The sequence below is a fragment of the Zophobas morio genome, unplaced genomic scaffold (genome assembly GCF_036711695.1).
Source record: "Zophobas morio isolate AGI-343-1 ecotype UQ-CSIRO unplaced genomic scaffold, CSIRO_AGI_Zmor_V1 ptg001272l, whole genome shotgun sequence".
NCBI classification, from domain to species: domain Eukaryota; kingdom Metazoa; phylum Arthropoda; class Insecta; order Coleoptera; family Tenebrionidae; genus Zophobas; species Zophobas morio.
This window is the reverse complement of record NW_026973370.1, coordinates 1-19,109: the sequence shown is the minus strand read 5'-3', so window position 1 is coordinate 19,109 and position 19,109 is coordinate 1. Positions and strand designations below refer to the sequence as shown.

The window sequence follows — 19,109 nt, the reverse complement described above, 5'->3', positions numbered from 1 at the left end:
TTATTAGTGTGGATTATGAAGTCGTATTGATTTATAACAGTGTTAAACATACATCTAAGAATCCTGAAACAAACTATTATTGTAGTTCATTACTTATTAACTTTTTATATATCGGAGAGAAATATAGGGATTTTGTACTTAAGTCAAAAAAAAAACTTTTCAGCACAATTTTGCTAACTTACACCAAAGCTTTAGGCCACAAGTGTAAAAGGTACGATAACGACTGTTGTTCTAGTAATAAACAATTTAAGCCACCACCTGAACGTTAGTGGTTTTCATAATGGCAACTTTTTGTTTTTATCAATCTTCCGTTGCCAAGTCTGCTAAAAGTATTGAATATTATGCTCTCCTTTCCTCAAACCTTAAAGGTTTCAAAAATTGCTCCAAAAGCTCTAAAGAATTTATTAAGCAGATTAGCGATTCACGGCATAAGTAGTCCAAAATTATTTTTATTTATTATTTTTAATGGCACCTAACTATCATCTAATACTTTAAATTTTAATAAAAGTTTTTAGTGGGCTTGTTTCTTTATTTCTTTTATTTTAAACATAAATTTTAAGCTAAAAAATTTATGTAACCTATAGAATATTACGTTTGCTATCGAGTTCCGTAGGCGAAGAGGATAATTTACAGCAAACCTTATATAATTACCTTTCTTGCGTTCAGGGATTCCTGAGTATTTCAAACACCAAAATCCTCTACAAGTTTGTTTAGTTCTTAAATTATATATACATTTATACTATAGTAATAAAAAATAGATGGAGTAACGTTTTTTCAGAAGGATCTAGTGAATCAGGTTTAGTTTATAAATTTTAATCACAATTTAAGTTGTATATAGAGTTTGTTTTTATTGTATAAATTCAGCTCAAATTTTTAATCTCTTATTATTATTTTTTTTTACTAAAATACTATTTTGTTAGAAAGAATTAATATTCGGCTTTATAAAGAGCCCCATCTTTCCTATTAATTCTTTTATAAAATTTTATTCTCCTGAAAACGAATAAATTAGAAAATCTTTACTTTGAAATATGCTCTGTATTGTTGACTTATGTTTTATGGATAAAAAAATATACAATCTGCAAAGTAAATTTATTGGATCTTAACTATAACATGGAAAAAGGTTTATTCACTTCTGCCAAACCAAATACTATTTAACTTTATATTCTTTTGACTTTTTTTTAAATTATGTTAAATGTTTGTAATCTATGTAAATTTTAGTTAATCACTTTTTTTAATTTGCATTTTTTATTGTCTTTCTTAAAAGGCACTCCATAAATCAATTTTTATTGGAATTTATTTACTCACGCTCTTTTAACTTTATTTATATTTATTTATAAAATGTAAAATTAATTTTCAACGAAGTATTCATCTACTTTTTATATAATCTTTAAACTTGAAAATTTATTCGTTTATTCTAAAGTAAAACTATTTTTTATTATAAGCTACTAAACTCTTCCGGAGCTTAAAATTTCTGGCATCCATTTTATGTTATATTGAAGAGATTGTTACGGACAATAATTTGTAAATTTTTTTTTTAAAATAATATTATTTTTCGTAATACTTTTTAATTAATCTCAGTCTCATTAACTTTGTTACTTAAAAAAAATCATTTAATAAATACTAGTCGGCTGTGTGTGGTGTACTGATTTCTTCAAGCCTTCCTTTTAGTATTTTTTTGCTTATAATTATTACAACTACTTTAGCAAATTTCCTGCACACAATAGTAATTTTACACTTTCGCAATTCTTAAAGGTTTAATTTAAATTTTAAAGTAATCATTTCATTATAAAGACTTTTACTATTAAAGTATTAATTTTTCCCTAGCAATACACTGAAATCTTGAAATTATTTTAGTTTATATATACAACAAAAGTTAAGGATTGTAAAGTAATTAAAAAAAAAGAGATTTTTTAATTTAGCTTTATTTTGTTGATCCCTTTTGCTAGGAATTATTTAAGCATTCTTTTTAGATTTACTTTTTACGTTAACTTTTAAATTTTTACGTAATTTTTATGTATTTTTTTTATTTTTGAAAATGTCGTATAGATTTTCATAAAACTTAACTAAGTTTATTGAAAATTTTAATAGAACGACTGCTTTTGAAGGAGATTTGTCGGTAGAGATTGTCAAGAGTTTGTCTCTTTTAACTACCGCGGAAGTATTAATATTGCTTAATTAAATTTTCTAAGTAGATACATTTTTTATACGGTTTTCTATACAAACGAGGTTGAGGAGGTGACTGTCCAGCTCGGGATCCACCGCAAATCTCCAAACAGCCACTTATGCAAAGTCGCCGTAGATCTGTACTCTAAATTTCAGGAAGCTTTGCGTTTGGAACGTTTACAAATTATTCTATTATAAACTTTTTCGTAGTCCATTTCAAGCGGGCAATATTTTTTATAGTGGAATTTGCTTTATACTAAAAAAAAAATTATTAGCTTAAATGGGAATAAAAAATCTTTTTCTACAAATGTATGAAAAATTTGAGTAGCTTGTTTTAAAAAATTGAGTAAATTTAAAATTACTAACTTAATTCTATCGAAATCTTCTTATTAATAAATGGAGTTGGGATAAATTTTTTTTAATTCTATTTGGTTTTAAGCAACAGATTCAAGGCGATAAAAATCACAACCTCAAGCAACTCACGCGTCATCTTGAATTTAAATACTATTCATATCTGTGTTATGCGTACTGGTTTCACGCTATGGACCTTCTAGAAAATGTATCCGCACTTTAAATCTCTTTCACTTCTCATTGTTGCTATGGCACAAAGTCGAGAGGTGGTGACGCGCTTGCAAGTATGACACGTGCTAAGCTTCTAGTAGAAAAGTTGAAAGGCTATTACAACAAATCCAGCGCTTCCTTCATCCACTCTCTTTCAAAAGGAGTCGCGTTTTACCTCGAAAAGGTGCATTTCTTAGCGGAGAACGCTTCGTTCTTGTACTACCCAATCCGTTTAGGCTGAGTTGGATAACGCGCTACTTTACCACAAGAAGGTTCCCGAAAGACCCGTCGACCTCCCAGAATCTCAACAAGTCGTTAATATTGGTGTTTTTTATTTTTTTTGAAGTTCTCCTTTTACAATTTTTTTTCTCGTTTTAATTTTTTTTTATAAGAAAAATTTAGTCTTCCGCCATGCACTGCAAATTGGAACAAAAACGACTTGGAGCTGTTAAACGGCTCTTAATTTTTATTAATTAAAAATAATTTTGGTTGGATTTTTTGTTGCAACTGTTATGAGTTTTTAGGCGTTTTGGAAAAGAGAAGGGCTGTCCGGGAACCACTGATCCTTATATTATTATAAAAAAAAATACTAACGAGTCGCTGTTGACGGCAGAGTGGGCCGAAAATATTTTAATTCTTTTTGTTTACAATAAGTTTAATTGATCCCGGCAGCCGAATATTCTTATATTAGGTTGTCTTTTAATAACAATTCGATTTCATTGAAATTCTTATTAAAAAATTAAGTAACGCTCTATTTAGTAACGCGCTTATCTAACTATAAGCATTAAAAAACTTTAGTATTTATTAATTAACTTAAAATTTCCGGCTAGTAGAAGCATAGGTTAGACTGAATTGCTTATGAAAGCATGTTTATTATTTTCTCTGCTAGTGGGTGTTGTTAATTTCTTAAAAGAATAACCAGATGGATCCTGGACTATTTTAGTCAAGATATTGTTGAAATGTAGTTATGACGCCACTAGGGGGACCCACCAGCCTACCAGCAACAACTTAAGAAATAGTTACGTTAGACATAAATAAAGAATTGAAAAATGAGTATATTTTCAAGACTTGTTTCTTTAAGATGCGAAATATCAATAGTTTACACGTAAAAAGTCCCGCCTTTGAATTGTGCTTTAAAGTTGAATTTATGGCCGCATCAATTTTTACAACCCACTAGTTATCCTTTATTAAGTTTACACTACATTATTCCTTTTTTTTTTCAGGCTATATTGCGACTAGAATTTTCACTTTCTCAGCTGTCTTATTCCCGAACTTTCCTCCGAGAACTGCAGACTATAAAAAACTTTATACTCTAGTATGCTTCTAGAAATAAACCGTGTATATATAAAGGAGTGCTCTCTCGATCTTTTATATTTTTTTCAAAGCCAAAAAAGATTCGGAAAATAATTTATTAAAAAGTCCAGCTTTCACACGCACTCCTTTACAACATTATATTGCTTTATTTGTATTTCAAAATCTAGTCAATTTTAAAAAAGGCTTTGCAGACTAGTAATAATAAACCGAACTTTACGTTTGAAAAATAATTGTCAGTTTACCAAGCTTCTAATCTTTCTATCTTTTTATGAGCCAATCGCCAATTGTTTAATGAAATGATTCAAAGTCCCACTAATGCTAATCTTATCGGGTTTGTCAGTCGGGTACCTTCTGAAAATTCCATAATATCAGTATTCACGATTTTAGCAAATAAGATACTTTTAATTTTATCCATTAATGGATCGAGCTTGATGTTCAAGTAAATCACGATAAAAATGCGTGACTTTATAGAATACGCCCACTATTCTGGGGCTCATAGCTGTGTATATTTCGCAATTTTACTCTTTTTAAAGGGAAGAGGGCTAGTGTAATACTAACCTTTCTGACTATAAAGTTATACGTCGGTAGTTTTGGCCGTTAAGCGTATTCTATTTCCTTTAATTTGATATTTGCTTACTAATATGTTGGCATCTTTATTACTCGTTGCTTGGAATTTTAAATCTATTCATAGTAATACATATATTATTATTACTACTACTGTTATTATCGCTGGTGGTCATTGGTAATATTAAGTTTATGATATTGCTAGTTAAAATTATCTTTTTCACTATATTTGACAGCATTAATCCATAATCCTAGAAGTGTTTTTTAAATAATACCCAGTAGTTTTCTATCTTATATGGTGCTCTCATTAGCTTAGATAGAAATTTTTAAATAAATGAACCCCTTATAACGTACTCTTGGTTTCCAAGTCATTATTAAAAAAAAAGATTTGCACATGCCACCAAAATAAACAAAGTTAACTTTGTTGTAATACTTTGAAAAGTATTTTTTTAGTTACAGGTAAGGACTAGTCGCGTTCTTGTTCGGAGTTACGCTTTCTATGGACTTAAGTTTCATTTTATTTTCTGTCTAAGGCATCGTTGCGAACAAACCACGGCGCGCCCCTCACAAGGCGTAGCAGCTTGTTTTATCTCACTTGAAGCGAAGAGACCGTGAGTCGTAGGCCCAGAGACGCGTATGTCCCGATGGTTGGTTGCAGCGTCGTTTGTTGTGCAATGAGAGTTTGCTACGAGCTCAAAGTAAAGGGTAAAGAGTTTGAACCACCGCCTTGACCTTCACCGCTATATAGTTTACGTGCAACCGCCATGTCAATAATGACCCCCAGATACTTCGCCTGAAGACACCAAGGAATTACCTTATTTTCAAAGGTCAGCGGCGGTAGTGGTGTAGTGCGCTTCTTTATGATAAAGGGAACTTTGCTCTTTTCCGCATTAATAGTAATTTTCCAAGGACGACACCGGTTGGCAAGCGTCACTAATTAGTGCTGCAGATGTTGGCGCAATAGGGCAGGTGACTTTCACGAGGAGTAAATCGTCGTCTCATCCGCATATAAGGCATTACGCGTGTGGAGGTCCTCAGGCTGTGGCACGTCGCGTAGCTAAAATGTAAAGAGAAAGGGTGGTAAAAGAAATTTTTGTGGGCTTCGGCTGTAAGGGTCTTAGGGAAGAGCGCGTAACGTCTACGCTGTCCTCAAGGTAAGATTTGATCACGTTAAAAAGAGTAGAAGGAATGCTAGGGCGCGTAATTTGTAAAGAAAGCCCTTGTGCCAAACTCGTTCAAACGCTTTTTCGATATTAAGAAAGAAGGCGCCCGTTACTTTCTTTAAATTGAAGGCTAGGGTCGTTCGCTTTGCCACGCGGAGGAGTTGTTGAATAGTGGAGCGTCCTTGTCGAAATCCAAATTGGAACTCTGGCAGGGGGTGGCTTGCGTCAACAAATGCTTTTAATGGGTGCAGTATGACCGCCTCAGCTACTTTGCCAACAGCTGACAAGAGGTTGATAGGCCTGTATTTGCTTGGCGTAGATGCTGGTCGTGGTGTCTTCGAGAGCATCACAACAGTTGCCGTCTTCCAGCGCGATGGGAAAGTGCCGAAAGCCAAGAGTTGATGAGGCAGCATAGGCCTTTTTACAGTCACCATTGGTAATTGCTTTAACATCACGTTGGTGATACTGTTCGTTGCCATGTTCCCTTCGTCTCGGCAAAGCGTTAATAATCTACGATTCCAGCTATAGTGATTGGCTCAAGCCAATCCTCGGCATCAGCAAAGAAGTTTGATTCACAAAGCACTACGTCAGCAACTAAAATAAGCAGGCGGCACACAATGAGTAGCGAGGTGATCGGCAAGAGTGTCACTTTGTCAGCATCGAAATTGCCGTCTCGCATAAAAGGTAATGGTAAAAGCTCTCGGTTTTTGTATTTCCTTATGAAAATTCCAGAAAGAGATGCGACAGTTACAGTTTTTATCCGATATATTACTTAACTTTGTCTCCCACAATCTGTTATGTGCGCCAACAGCTCTTTCCTAAGGCGTTGCCGATCTGGATAAGGGCCTTCAGTTCACCGGGCAAACGGTTAGGGTGGAACTCAACTTCACGTGTTGTCGTGGCGGTGTCATACACTATGGTCGAAGCGCCCTCGAATTCAGCAACAACAAAGTCAAATAACGCTGCCGTATTAAGCAAAGCAGAAAATATTGAAAAGGTTATATTAAGAGCCTCTGAGAAGTGAGCCCAGTGCGTAAAAGTTCTGGTATATGTCCTCAGTAACTCCTTTTTGTCGACCAAATAAAGCAGAACTGGCAAATGTCCCGACGAGAGTTCGCAAAAAAAAGAGCTTCAATTGCCGATAAAATATAAATTTTTTTCAAAACGGCGATATCTAATACGTCCTTTCCCTTTCTTCGACATGTGCTTTGGTATTATGGTTCCTAAGACTTGCAATACGCCCTCGTCGGTGTGAGATTTGAGGATTCGGCCGTTTGGGTCATCAACACCGCTATTCCGGGCGGGATGCTTGCAAAAAAGGTTCCCACATACAATAACTATTGAACAAGTTACAAAAAGGGCACATCAAGATCTGAGGTAAAAGTGGAACGCAAGGGGACTTGTAAGCTGCAAATACTCGTGAAGGAGTTTCATTTTGTTACAGCTCGATAACTTAAAAAACACTTTTCCTCTGACCTCTTTACTCGCCGTAACCTCGAGAAAGTTTATATCTACCATCAGTGAAAAGTGGTATTTACTTAGCTGCTCATTACAGCCTTCTGATATATTTAATACAATATTGAACAAATGGACTTAAAAGAAAAGGAAAGAGGTGTTATTTTTTCACACTTTTTTGTCCATATATAGTTTCCGAATATACAGCCTAGATGCCCTTCGCCAGATGCTTAGCTTTGGGAAGCAGGAAGCAAATCAACTTAATAATTGTTTGCCTGCCTGGAAAATATTAATTTATGATACTTATGGCCATGACATTATATCCCCTTTATTAAAAATAGGAGAACTTCGTTCTCTCGGCGTTACACTGCACTTGTAATCATTTTTTAATAAAGTTAATTAAAAAGTTATAAGTTCGTCCAAGCAGACATCTCGACTCTAAGAGAGACATAATCCCAGATACTCCTGCAGTTTATTTTATTATGCCAACACAGAATAATGTTGAAAAAATTTGTAAGGTTTTTTTTCTTGCTTCATGGCTTAAAGATTATTTATTAACTAATTTGTTTTTAAATTTTTATTTAAGATTACTTTTCCATTCTTAGCTGCTTTAACAGATCGCAGCCTGTTTTAATGCTGTGTTTTTTTTCAGGATTGTAAAGAGCAGTTATACAAGAGTTATTATATAAACTTTATTTCCGCTGTGCCTCGGCCTTTGTTGGATACGCTGGCCACATTCACTGTAGAAAATCAGTGTGTACATTTAATATCGAAGGTTTCTTAAATTTATACTTATAAATTTAAGAATATTGTAACTTTTTTTTTTCCTTTTTATTAAAAGGTTTATGATCAGTATCTTAACTTTGTAGCTTTGGAAAAGGATCTTTTTCAACTCCGTTATAGAAATAAGGATCTAATTTCTTACAAACTTTTAAACAGCCCAAAGACTACTGTGAGTTTTATTATATAAATATTTTTTTTTGTGGATTTTAAATTTAGCTACGGCGCTCTTCCTCGGGATCTCGCGAATATTAGTAATAAAAATTAAAAACTAATGCCATCTTGAGTCAAATTTTTAGCACTTTATAATTAATCTATTTATAGTCCATTAATTTGTATTGATTATTATTTTAATTTTTAATTGTAAATATAATTATTATTTAATTTATTATAATAAAGGAAGCGGACATTCAAAAAGCTGTTTCGGAAATTGTTAGCTCGCTATTTTCTGTGCTGGTCACGTTGGGTGCGCCCGATAAATCTTTTAATTCCTTATAATTTTATTATTCTACATTTTAAATTTCAGGGACGGTCCCGTTAATCCGCTTCTACCGAGGCGGTGCCGCTGAGATTGTCGCTAAGGAACTTGGAAATAAGCTAACCAATCATCTTAAGGTGCTTTCTCACTTGCTTTAATTTAAAATTTCTGATCTCGCTTCTGCACTACGAAGGGCTATAAAAATCTGTTTTCGGGATTATCGGGATCTTTAGTAACTTTCCAAAGACCATGTAAGCGCCTGGGGCCCAACACCCATGTGTAGCTGAGGGGGATTTTATAATTTAATTATTTTTGTAGTGCTCATTTTATTGGACCGCAATCAGGATCTGGCCACCCTGCTGAGACATACTTGGACTTACCAGGCTCTTCTCCACGATGTCCTGCACATGGAACTGAACAAAGTGATCGTGCAGGTGAGCCACCGATCTCGGCTGGTGCCCCTTTTGCTTACTGGATCCACGAATGTTAGTCTCAAGATTCCAACGGCACGCCATCTTTAAAATCATATGCTCTGGATAGGTTTTTTTTTAAAATTAATTTCTCTTCAGCGGGCAATACGGGAAGTGTCTTAGTTTCTTTTATTCCAAATTAGCGATTCTGATGCATTTTGGAGAAAAGAAAAATATTCTGTTCTGCAAGATGTCCTCGTCGCCAACGATGAGGAAGTCAAAAATTACAGCCAGCAAGAAAGTTCGACGGTGTAAGAAATTTAAATCTGCTGGTGATTTTTAAATGCCTACAGACTTTTACTTAGAGAAGGAATAAAAACGAGTGACGTTGAGAAATTGACTTCCGCTGTAAATCAGGTGTCGGTTTTAAGAGACAAGAAGGCGTTGATTGGTAATTTTTTTTCTGGTATTACAATTTTTAATGCTTTTATGTTTATATTTACTGCATTTAAGAAATGCACACGAATATTTTGTCGGCTTTGATGAAAGCTGTGAACGAGCGGAATCTCAATCTTCACTTTGAGCGGGAGCAGAGGTGCATTAATCGCGAGCGGCAGGTAATTGTCGTGGTCCTCATGTCCTCGTTAGTAGCCAATTGAGCCAAATATTTTTCCTTTATCCCTTTGTAAGTTTTTATTGTTTATTAAAAATGTCTATGCGGAGAGTTTTAATTTTAATAAAATTTAGCAATAAATTTAATTTTTGGATTACTAAAAAAAAGTTTATTAATAGGATAAAGCGCTTTCTCTCTTCCTACAGGACACTAAAGGGACGCCGCAGGACAAACTACGCGTGTATTTGGTTCATGTGCTCTGCGATGCTCTTTCTGGTAATGCAAATGCGTTGACCTTCACTTTACCCCGTCCGTCCGATTTCGCGATTAAATCTGATTTTCAGATGGCGAGAAAAAAAAGTGCGAGGCTCATCTGCACGATCTCGGCGTTGATCTCGCGTGCACGCAGTACATTAATCAGTGAGATTTCTATAATTTCTCAATGTTCGGCGGGTTGCCCTTAACAGGCTGGTAACCCTCAAGGTTTAAATCCTTTGGCAGGATCGCCGAAAGCTTGAGCGGGCAGACGAAGCCGGCCGGCCCGGCGGGTATGCTCGAGAGGGTGACGAGCAAGGTCCTTTCGGGCCCGTGGTGTTACTTTCGCACTGCTCAATAAATTAATTTTGAACGCAGATCGTCTATCACGGAACCGATCTTTTATCGAAAGGCATCCAAAACGTGTTCCCCTCCACTTTGAAATTTCCTTTTACCAAGATTGTGGAGTAAATTATGTACTTTTTAGATGTAATTAAAATATATAGAGTAATTATGGTACAGTGAGCTTATGGATAACAGAGGAAGTGCTTCAGAGGATTACGGCTGTTTTGATCCCAAACTTCTTCAGCAAAGTTATTTTCGTTGTTCGTAGTATTAATAAGATTTACTTCACTATTTAAAAAAGGCGCAGCGTCGAGAATCAAATCATCATTTTCAAACGCTATTGTGTTTGTAGTGGGCGGAGGAAATCTCGCTGAATTACATAATCTACAAGAATATGCAGCCGTTAATTTTTTTTAATAATTGTTATTATAAAATTTTCTAAATATAATTATTGACAGTCTTGTCAGCCCATTAAAAATATAATCTACGGCTCCACTGAGCTTCTGGCGGGAGATGAATTTTTGCAGCAGCTCAGTAGTTTAGCTCAGGATTGAACACAAGTTTAATTAAAGATTTTGCCTTGTAGGCGTTTTTTAGTATAAATGCAGTGCAGCCCAGTTGGCTTCTTTTAAAATGTTTTGAAATTGATAGTCGGGATAGATTGTAAGTGTTATGAAATGCATCTTCCAGTTAACAAAAGTTTTTACCACGTTATGTATTACCAATGCGTTAAAAATTATTTTCGAAGTTTATTAATTTCTCAACAAAGTTAAAAACTAAAATTTATCAAAGATTTTTTTAAAAGAATGAGGTAGAAAATTTACAAATATAAAGATGTCTGATTCACTAGAAGTGAGTTTTCAAACTTTATAAAATTAGCTTTTTATAAAGCTGTTACTATAAAGGAGAAAAGGCAGAAAAGATGAGCTACAACTTAAACTTTTTTTGCTCGCTTTGATGATAAGATTTATCAATTTTCTTGGCTCAAACCAAATTCAAGGGGAAATTAATATCTTAAACGCGCTGTTTATCTTTTTTTTTTGTTTTTTGTTAAAAATAAATTCTGCTTAAAAAAGGATTGATTTTGAGCAGCTACCACCACTTTATAACAGTGGCTGTGGGCAAGGAACTTTAGTTTATTTCGTTAAAGAAAAGATCTTGATTCCCTCTATCTCTCGATTTTGCTTTGGTCGAGGCCATCACTTTGTTTTATTTCTTAGTTGTTTCCGGGAGAGTATTAATTCTAGTGGAAGCTTTTTAAGTTTCTTAGTTGGAATAACCACAAGTTTTCTGATTCTTACTTACGAGGGCGGAGAGATATATTCTGGCCACATATAGATAAGGAACCGTTATACTTAATTATATGAAGGCATTGCTTGATTTTATACTTTATCGGGTTACCTTAGGAATTCCAAGTCAATATGTCGTTTTATTGGTTTGACATACGTCCATCATAATAAACGGCTCAAGCAATTTCAGTACTATATAAAAATTTGAAATTTGTACGATTTATAAATTTTTCTTTTGAAAGTCTAATAGCAGCCGAATTTAAAAAGGAGCTAGATTCAACGTAAGAAGGCTCTTTCCCCATTGAATATACGATAGTTAAGCGCTGGGTTGCTGAATTTAAAATGGGCCAGGCAAGCACCAATAACGAATCACGAAGTGGGCGACTCATTGAATGACTACGCCAGATAATTTTAGAAAAATCCACAAGGCAGTTTTGACCAGCTGCAGAGCTGAGTGAGAGAGATGGCGGAGACTAAGCATTTCAACTGAACGAGTACATAATATTTTTGCGTAAGGTGGGTGGTGCGTTTGCTGCCCACTGACCAAAAATGATGTCGAAAGAGCATTCCAACCTATTGTTTGGCGCCCTATAAGCGCACTCCTCCGACTTATTTTTAAGGCGATTACTTATTATTGATGAGACTTTAGTTATCTCTATACGCCTGAGACTAAAAACAGTCAAAAAATAGTTGCATCGGCTAGCAAGGTTATGACGACTCATTTTTGTGATGGACGTGAGATAATTTTTGTTAACTATTCTAAAAAGGGAAGAACGATCAAATGAGGGAGTATTACGCAAACTTGTTAGGAAACTTATACGAAGAGGCTAAAAGACAACGGTCTCATTAAGCGCAAAAGGAAATACTGTTTCATCTAATGCACCAGTTCCCACGGCACTCATTTGTAATGGCTAAAACCATTAAAAAGTTTTCGCAACCTATCGTATCATCACCAGGTAATCCCGGCGCGACTTCCATCTGTTTTCAAATCTCAATAAGTGGTTTGATGGATAGAGATTTGCGAATGGTATTGCAGTCGTCACGCTGTAAGCAACTATTTTGAAAACCTCGACGGATCGACCTGTCAGTCTGGAGAAGTGCATCGAGCTTACTGGAATATATATCATAAAAAAATGTTTTTCTTGTTCAGGTCCGGAATATATCGCTCCACCCCCGTATAAAGATGAAAATTTTTTTAAATAGTTATTGCTACTTAAAAAATCTTATAGCGATTGTCTCAATCGTGGAATGAACGACAGAGTTTGCTTAGCAATATATCAAGTAGGTATAATTAAAATATAAATTCCTAAATTAGTTATGAAGGTTAAGTGGTACGGCAGAATAAAAAATTTTATATAAAAGTTATATTAAAGATGTAAATAAAAATAAAATAAAAGTACAATAAAATAAATAACGTTATGAAAGAAAGACATTCGCGAAGGTAAAGAGAGGATTTTTCGGAACGTAATTAAAGTCTTAAGGTCAGACGTTTATCAATTGCTAGCAGATACGATGTGCATTTTTATGTTTATTTAGTCAAAGATGTCTTGTTAAAGTAAGGGTTATAAATTTTTTATTGCATTATTCTAGTAAATAGTTAATAGTTTGGAAGCATGAAGTTCTTAGCGAAAGGCCTAGTGTAATTAATTATATTATCGCAGTATTTCTATACCAATGTCTTTATTTTCATTATTACTATTATTTATAAAAAAAGTACTCTAATTGGATTTTTTTTAATTTTTTAGTTAACTTATTACTGGGGCACAACTTGATTGCTAAATCTATATCCCCCTCGCAAACCAAAAGAGAGGTTATAAAGGAGACCAGTCCCTCTTAAACAGTCGGAAATTTTCATAGTTTGCGTATAGATTTATAACCAAATCACAAAGAAAGTTGTAAACAGCATATATGCATACATACAATTGATAATAATAGCATTATATAAAAATAAAAATGGAATATATAATATAATATATTTTTATATATTATATATACTCTATTTACTTTGACTTCGGCAAGTTTTAATAACAATTAATATGTATTTATCTTTATTAAATATGAATTTTCTATTATAAAGAATATTTATAAAAATAACTTCTAGGTTTACGTACAATCCTGGCCTGCTTAATACAGTGGAACGAGGGTTTACAAGTAATAAGCCCCCACCGCCTTCTGGCAGGCCTGCAGCTGCACAGAAAAAAAACTAGACGTCTGTTAACAACAAGCGACGTCTTACAATTGATACTTGAACAGAATATGCATTTCATGCGTAGTAGTAGGAAGTACCTATTTTTTTTTGCTCGTAAACACTTAATATGTAATGATGCTGTGTGTGGTGACCTCTTTAATAGGTCGTTTTTGACTAAAAAATTAAAAAATGTAAAAAATTTTCACAGCTTCTCAAAAGGTTACACAATTCGTTTACACAAAACCCAGTTTTACCATAGTTATGCTACATTATAACTTTTTAGTCTTAAAAGAGGTTACTGTAAAAGTTCCTTTCATGGAAGAGTCTATAAATAAAGGAGACGTGAAATCTTGGTTAAAAAGTATTGCACCAACTTTTAGCGTGTTTTTTTGTTTATAGTTACTTATACATTACATAAAACTCCTCTGTTTATAGAAGAAGGGGATTATGTTTCAGAGGATACTTGCGTGGTTACCATCGAAACGGATAAGTTGGAAAAAGAAGTTAGAGCGCCAGAATCTGGAGTATAAACTCTTAATCTATAACACTTTAAGCTATGTTACTTACAATTTTAGGTCATAACAAAAGTCCTAGTAGAGGAAGGAGAAACTGTTGCTGTTGGTAAAGAATTATGTTTAATTGATACTGAAGGTACAATGATTTTTATTAATAACGAAAACTTTATTTTATTTTTATGTACTGTTCTTTTGTGTTTTTATTTAACATAGTAATTTCTTGATGATTAAAGTTTGCTTAATCTAAGCGTGTTCTTTTGTTTGCTTTAACTTTTAAAGTTATTTTTAATTTAAAAATATTATAGTATATGTAAATTAGCTAGGAAGAAATAAGTGTAAAATGGTTAACTTTTATTTGAACAAATGGGATTCTCTGCAATAGACTTTATTTATATTTTAAATAGCGAGTTTACTATTTTTCACTTAATAATACTCATTTAATAAAAGCTTAAAGAAGGTTCAAGAATCTAAAGTTATAATTGTTGTTTTTTGGCTAATGAAAGTTAAATTTTTACTAGAAAATTTTAACTTACTATTAATGAACATCTTCATAGGCCACTTTTTTTTACATAACGCGATCACTTTATATAATTTTAAAACTGGACGTTAAATTGATCAAAATATAATTAGATTGTAGAAAATTTAGTAGCCTAATTTTATAGGATGTATAACTTTAGCAACTTCTTTGTATGCCAATCATTTCGAATAACATGTATACTTTAACTAAGATAAGCACACTTTAAACTATTCTGCTGCTACAATTGGTTCTCTATAGGCAAAGCTCCTGAGAATTTGGAGTGTTCCGAAGAAAAGAAAATAGACGAGCATAGCAAAAGCACGGCATCTTCTAAGCACGACTCTAAAAAAACGGAAGAAGACTCTAAAGTCGATAATAAAGAACAGCCGAAGTCTGAATCAAGTCGGAAGATTGCTCCCCGATCTTCCCCGACCCCTTCAAAAGATGACCCTGAAAAGAGTTATTTTACCAGTAAATTGGACCCGAATCATTTTATTCTATTCGCCCCTACCCAATTTAGCCAGAAAAGGAGAGACACGTATAAAAATGACCCGCATGCGCGCCCGAATCGCCGAAAGATTAAAAGAATCTCAGAACACGTGCGCGTCGTTAACTACTCTGAATGAGATTGACATGAGGTTTGATATAATAGTTCGTTTAATTTCTGGTCGCGCTCACGTGCATTGCGGCCGCAGTAAAATCGTTGACATTCGCAAGCGTTATAAGGAGCTCTTTAGAGAGCAGCACGGCATCAATCTGGGCTTCATGTCCGCCTTCTTAGCCGCGTCGGTGGCCGCCTTGAAGGAGCAGCCTGTCGTCAATGCTGGTGCTTTGCTGCTATGATTGGTCGATATTATCCCCATGAATGCTTTATGTCTCCAGTTATTGAGGGAGCCGACATTGTCTATCGGGACTACATCGATATCAGCGTGGCAGTGGCGACTCCAAAAGGGCTGGTCGTCCCTGTCATTCGTGGCGTCAACGAATACAAACTGGTAGATTTTGAGCGGGAATTAGCAAAACTGGCCGAAAAAGTGCGGTGCATTGCTCATTGGTGGACTCTCATGTCATGCTAACCCCTTGACAGGCGCGCAATGGGAAGCTGGCGATGGAGGACATCGTGGGCGGGACTTTCACGGTGTCCAATGGTGGCGTGTTCGGCAGCTTGATGGGCACACCGATCATAAACTTGCCCCAATCCGCCATATTAGGAATGCACAGCATCAAGGAAAGGCCAATGGCTGTAGACGGAAAGGTCGAATTTATTAACCTATACCTGTTTTTTATTAACAATCTCCACCATGCCACAGGTGGAAATTCGGCCAATGATGTACGTTGCGCTGACCTATGACCACCGATTGATAGATGGGCGCGAGGCCGTTACCTTCCTTAGGAAAATCAAAGAAATCGTTGAAGATCCCGTTCGCCTTCTCCTAGGCATATAAATGCAATAAAATTTTACTCTGAACCCCAACATCCCATTGTTTATATTTTAACGCGACACCTCTTTACAAGTTGTAACCCTGCAGCACGGTATTCCCTTCCGGCCACTGGCGCAGAGAAGCAAGCAGTTTCACTATTTCTCTATGCAAATTGCTATCAAGTTCTACAGAGAAATATTGTTATGCCTTTCGTTTCGATTTTTTTAAAAATAGGCACTTACGCAAATCGTCGAGGCGAGGCGGCAGTGCACGCAGTAGTTCATGTACAAGTTTACTTTCTATAAGCACATGCCGATGAGCTTCTCCTTTTTCCATGCATTCCCTTAAACCTGCGAATGAAGCAAGGTCCAAGTAAGCATGTGAGAGAAACAAGCCACGTGTGTACGTATACCCTGCACAGCCAACCTGGCCAAGCAGAGAAGCTCCTCGCCGTCTTCTTGTCCGTCTGTGCGGGACTTACACAAAAGAAGAGACGCTAAAAACGAGGCATAAACGCGGAGGAAGTCCGCGTAGCAATTGGTTTCGGTGCTGCACAAGTCGACTTCACTTGTCTGTCGCACGATCAATAGCCCAACCACCGCTGCCGTAGCCTTACAAGTGTCGTCTGCTAGAGGTGAGGGTTAGAGCTCCTAATACAAGCCAATAGAGCGAGCATGTGACCAGGTGGACGGGCGTTGCAGAGAGTATTTACCAATGAGGTAAACACTTCCGGCTTGGTAGAAACGGCGGTTTCTTGAGCAGTTAAAATGTTTAGAAACACGTTCAAGCCGCTGCAGACCGAAAGCGTTTCACGGCAATCACCTGAAAAAGCCATACTTGAGTAGGACGCTCAGCACTTCCTGCGCTTTCTTACCCATGTGGTCCGCCAAGTAGTGGTCAATCACAGAGTGGCCGCCGTGAGCCGTAAAGCAAGCCGCATAATTGGCCTCTCTGGTAAGTTGGCAAAGTGCGGGTAACAAGAGTTTGGCGAACGACTGCCTTGAATTTTTTCCCAACCAGTAAGATAAACATTAATAAAAAAACGGCAACCTGGAGGAGCACAAGGTAATAAGAGAGGGCAGAGTTTCAAGGACATCGCCATCGAGATCCTCCGGGTCACATACAAGCCAGACGGATACCATGCGGATGCATGCGTGCAGCACGGTAGGAAGGCCTTCGTCTTCCTGAGCATGTTCCACACAGCTCAAAATCTTCAAAAGAAAAACGTAAAGTTGATAAAATATATAAATATATATAAGAAATAACACACGAAAATGTTTATAATTAATAATAAAAATAATAAATTTATAATAAATAATTAAAAAGTACTTATACCCGAACGTCTCTGAACATCCTCAGAATAGATTTGATCGCGTCGGTAATGGACGTGTTGGTCCGGCAGATAACAAAAGGAGCAAAGGAAGAGCACTAAAAAAAAATTTAGCGAAATAAAATTTTAAAGAAAAAATTAAATATACTCACTACCGAAGCAGAAGAGCCTTCAGAAAAAAACTGCAGCGCTTTCTCGAGGATCACAAAGCAGCTGAAGAGCAATTTTTCCTGCTTTTCAAGCTCCGCAACAGAACTGTCGTCAATGATCATCCGGATCTTAGAAAAATGGCGTCCGAAAAAAAGGTTAGCCAAGAAAGCAGCGAGCTCACCTCAACGCACGTGTGCGCAATGCAGGACGCCAGGACGTGCCCTTCGCCGTCCTCGAGCCACTCAAGATCCCAAAGAAACGAAAGATCGGCAGTTAAGGTTAAACATTTTCTTCGGAATTCAGCCGCTGCAAGTTTAAAACAAAAAAAGGAAATTAATTAAATTAAATTTTTTAAATAAATATAAACATACAAATATCGCGAAAATATATTAATATATACATAAAAACAAGATTTCGTTATTAAAATTCTGTTAAAAAATAAATATAAAAGAAAAATTAGCCAAGAAATACTTAATTTGCTCCGAAAAAGTTCCGACAAAGATTTTTGTAGAAGCGGCAAAAGATCTGGTTGCATTTTAAATAAAAAGTCGTAAAGAGGCTCATCCTAAATTTAATTCATAAAAGAAAAAAAAATGACTTAATTATATATAAAATTACTGGAAGGCAGCGGACGAGACAAGTAAGCAAATCGCAATATATAAATTTATTTTTGTCTCGTAAAATGCAAAATTTCGAAACAACTTTAGCTAGGAAATCCGCATATACAGAGGGAAACTTTGTTATAATAAGATTCTTAAATTGATTCAGGATGGCGGTGACAATGAGAGCAGAAGATCCTTTTTAAATAAATTAAATAAAAATGACTGCAAAAAAAAAATTACTTAGTTGTAAATAACCTAAAGTACGTTCATCTAAAGTTGTATCGAAAAGAGAAACTAAAAAGGCTTCATCTTCAATTAATAATTCGGAACCTTTACTGCAGCATAGAATACCCCGAAGGCACTCAAAGACATCCAAACAAACGCTTTTTAAAAATATTAGTCATCTATAATAAACTGGAACCTAAAAAAAGTACTTTAGATGCTCTTCCGTAGAATTCTCTAAGTAAAGCGTTATAAATTTTGAATAAACTTTAGTATGGCTAGATAGACGGGCTTCCTCACAAATGGAAGGAATTCTGCTTAAGACGGCCAAAAGAGAAATTGCGACTTCTTGATATTGCAAAGTGATCAAGTCTTCTCGAAAATATCAAAAATAAAATAATTATTAATGCAATATAAAGATGAGTTAAAAAATTGACCTGTAGAGGAAGAAGGTCTCAGAAGTTGGTCAAAAAAATCAGTGCCCAAACTTTTATAAAGATCCTGAACGTATTGAAGGTCTCTTTAAAACAAAATGTAGCATTAAGTAAATTTTTAAAGTAAAAGATTCGAATTGTAAAAACTTTTCAGGGGAATCTCCTTTTACAGCTTTCACAGCATTCAGTTTGGATAATATATTCACAAGTATAAGTAGAAGAGTTAACTTCTGTTCGTTTGATTTTAAGTTCTTCCATTTAGACAACATATAATAAAACTCATTTTGATATTTCTCAAGTTCTTCTAGTTTTATATTATTACAAACAGAAGATTCGCTCA

The 19,109-nt window shown here is 35.2% G+C and overlaps 4 protein-coding genes across 6 annotated transcripts; 3 read left to right on the top strand and 1 right to left on the bottom strand.

Annotated features, from left to right (window-relative positions):
• The first annotated feature begins 296 nt into the window (after positions 1-296).
• On the top strand, positions 297-3,218 carry LOC135122445 (uncharacterized). 3 transcript variants are annotated; one of them, XM_064046616.1, is made up of 11 exons: positions 297-432; positions 585-704; positions 759-796; positions 1,010-1,120; positions 1,443-1,521; positions 1,704-1,752; positions 2,089-2,158; positions 2,227-2,722; positions 2,774-2,908; positions 2,961-3,048; positions 3,117-3,218. In XM_064046616.1, the coding sequence occupies exons 8-11, from the start codon at positions 2,705-2,707 to the stop codon at positions 3,185-3,187; spliced, it is 312 nt and encodes a 103-aa protein (XP_063902686.1). In that variant the 5' UTR covers positions 297-432; positions 585-704; positions 759-796; positions 1,010-1,120; positions 1,443-1,521; positions 1,704-1,752; positions 2,089-2,158; positions 2,227-2,704; the 3' UTR covers positions 3,188-3,218. The 3 variants fall into 3 exon arrangements, with proteins under 3 accessions (XP_063902686.1, XP_063902684.1, XP_063902685.1); XM_064046614.1 differs by lacking the exon at positions 1,704-1,752; XM_064046615.1 differs by lacking the exon at positions 1,704-1,752 and having other exon boundaries at positions 299-368.
• A 4,440-nt stretch (positions 3,219-7,658) lies between these two features.
• LOC135122442 (sec1 family domain-containing protein 1-like) lies at positions 7,659-10,655 on the top strand. Its single transcript, XM_064046610.1, has 18 exons — positions 7,659-7,733; positions 7,873-7,995; positions 8,062-8,172; positions 8,400-8,466; positions 8,527-8,615; positions 8,672-8,729; positions 8,797-8,912; positions 8,969-9,018; positions 9,092-9,199; positions 9,254-9,339; positions 9,402-9,505; positions 9,681-9,777; positions 9,846-9,921; positions 9,985-10,075; positions 10,135-10,223; positions 10,279-10,349; positions 10,403-10,503; positions 10,560-10,655. Exons 1-18 carry the CDS (start codon positions 7,719-7,721, stop codon positions 10,653-10,655), a joined length of 1,548 nt encoding a protein of 515 aa, XP_063902680.1. The 5' UTR covers positions 7,659-7,718.
• A 3,062-nt stretch (positions 10,656-13,717) lies between these two features.
• On the top strand, positions 13,718-16,066 carry LOC135122444 (dihydrolipoyllysine-residue succinyltransferase component of 2-oxoglutarate dehydrogenase complex, mitochondrial-like). The gene is made up of 10 exons (XM_064046613.1): positions 13,718-13,797; positions 13,862-13,939; positions 14,014-14,102; positions 14,154-14,229; positions 14,869-15,069; positions 15,131-15,248; positions 15,306-15,436; positions 15,493-15,644; positions 15,698-15,865; positions 15,921-16,066. The coding sequence occupies exons 2-10, from the start codon at positions 13,894-13,896 to the stop codon at positions 16,053-16,055; spliced, it is 1,116 nt and encodes a 371-aa protein (XP_063902683.1). The 5' UTR covers positions 13,718-13,797; positions 13,862-13,893; the 3' UTR covers positions 16,056-16,066.
• On the bottom strand, positions 15,925-19,037 carry LOC135122443 (neurochondrin-like). The gene is made up of 16 exons (XM_064046612.1): positions 18,917-19,037; positions 18,773-18,855; positions 18,548-18,707; positions 18,369-18,496; positions 18,130-18,308; positions 17,983-18,076; positions 17,693-17,817; positions 17,514-17,639; positions 17,367-17,459; positions 17,082-17,242; positions 16,906-17,030; positions 16,713-16,853; positions 16,444-16,659; positions 16,274-16,381; positions 16,115-16,216; positions 15,925-16,043 (listed from the first exon to the last, which is right to left on the bottom strand). Exons 6-15 carry the CDS (start codon positions 18,044-18,046, stop codon positions 16,119-16,121), a joined length of 1,257 nt encoding a protein of 418 aa, XP_063902682.1. The 5' UTR covers positions 18,047-18,076; positions 18,130-18,308; positions 18,369-18,496; positions 18,548-18,707; positions 18,773-18,855; positions 18,917-19,037; the 3' UTR covers positions 15,925-16,043; positions 16,115-16,118.
• Between the last annotated feature and the right edge of the window lie 72 nt (positions 19,038-19,109).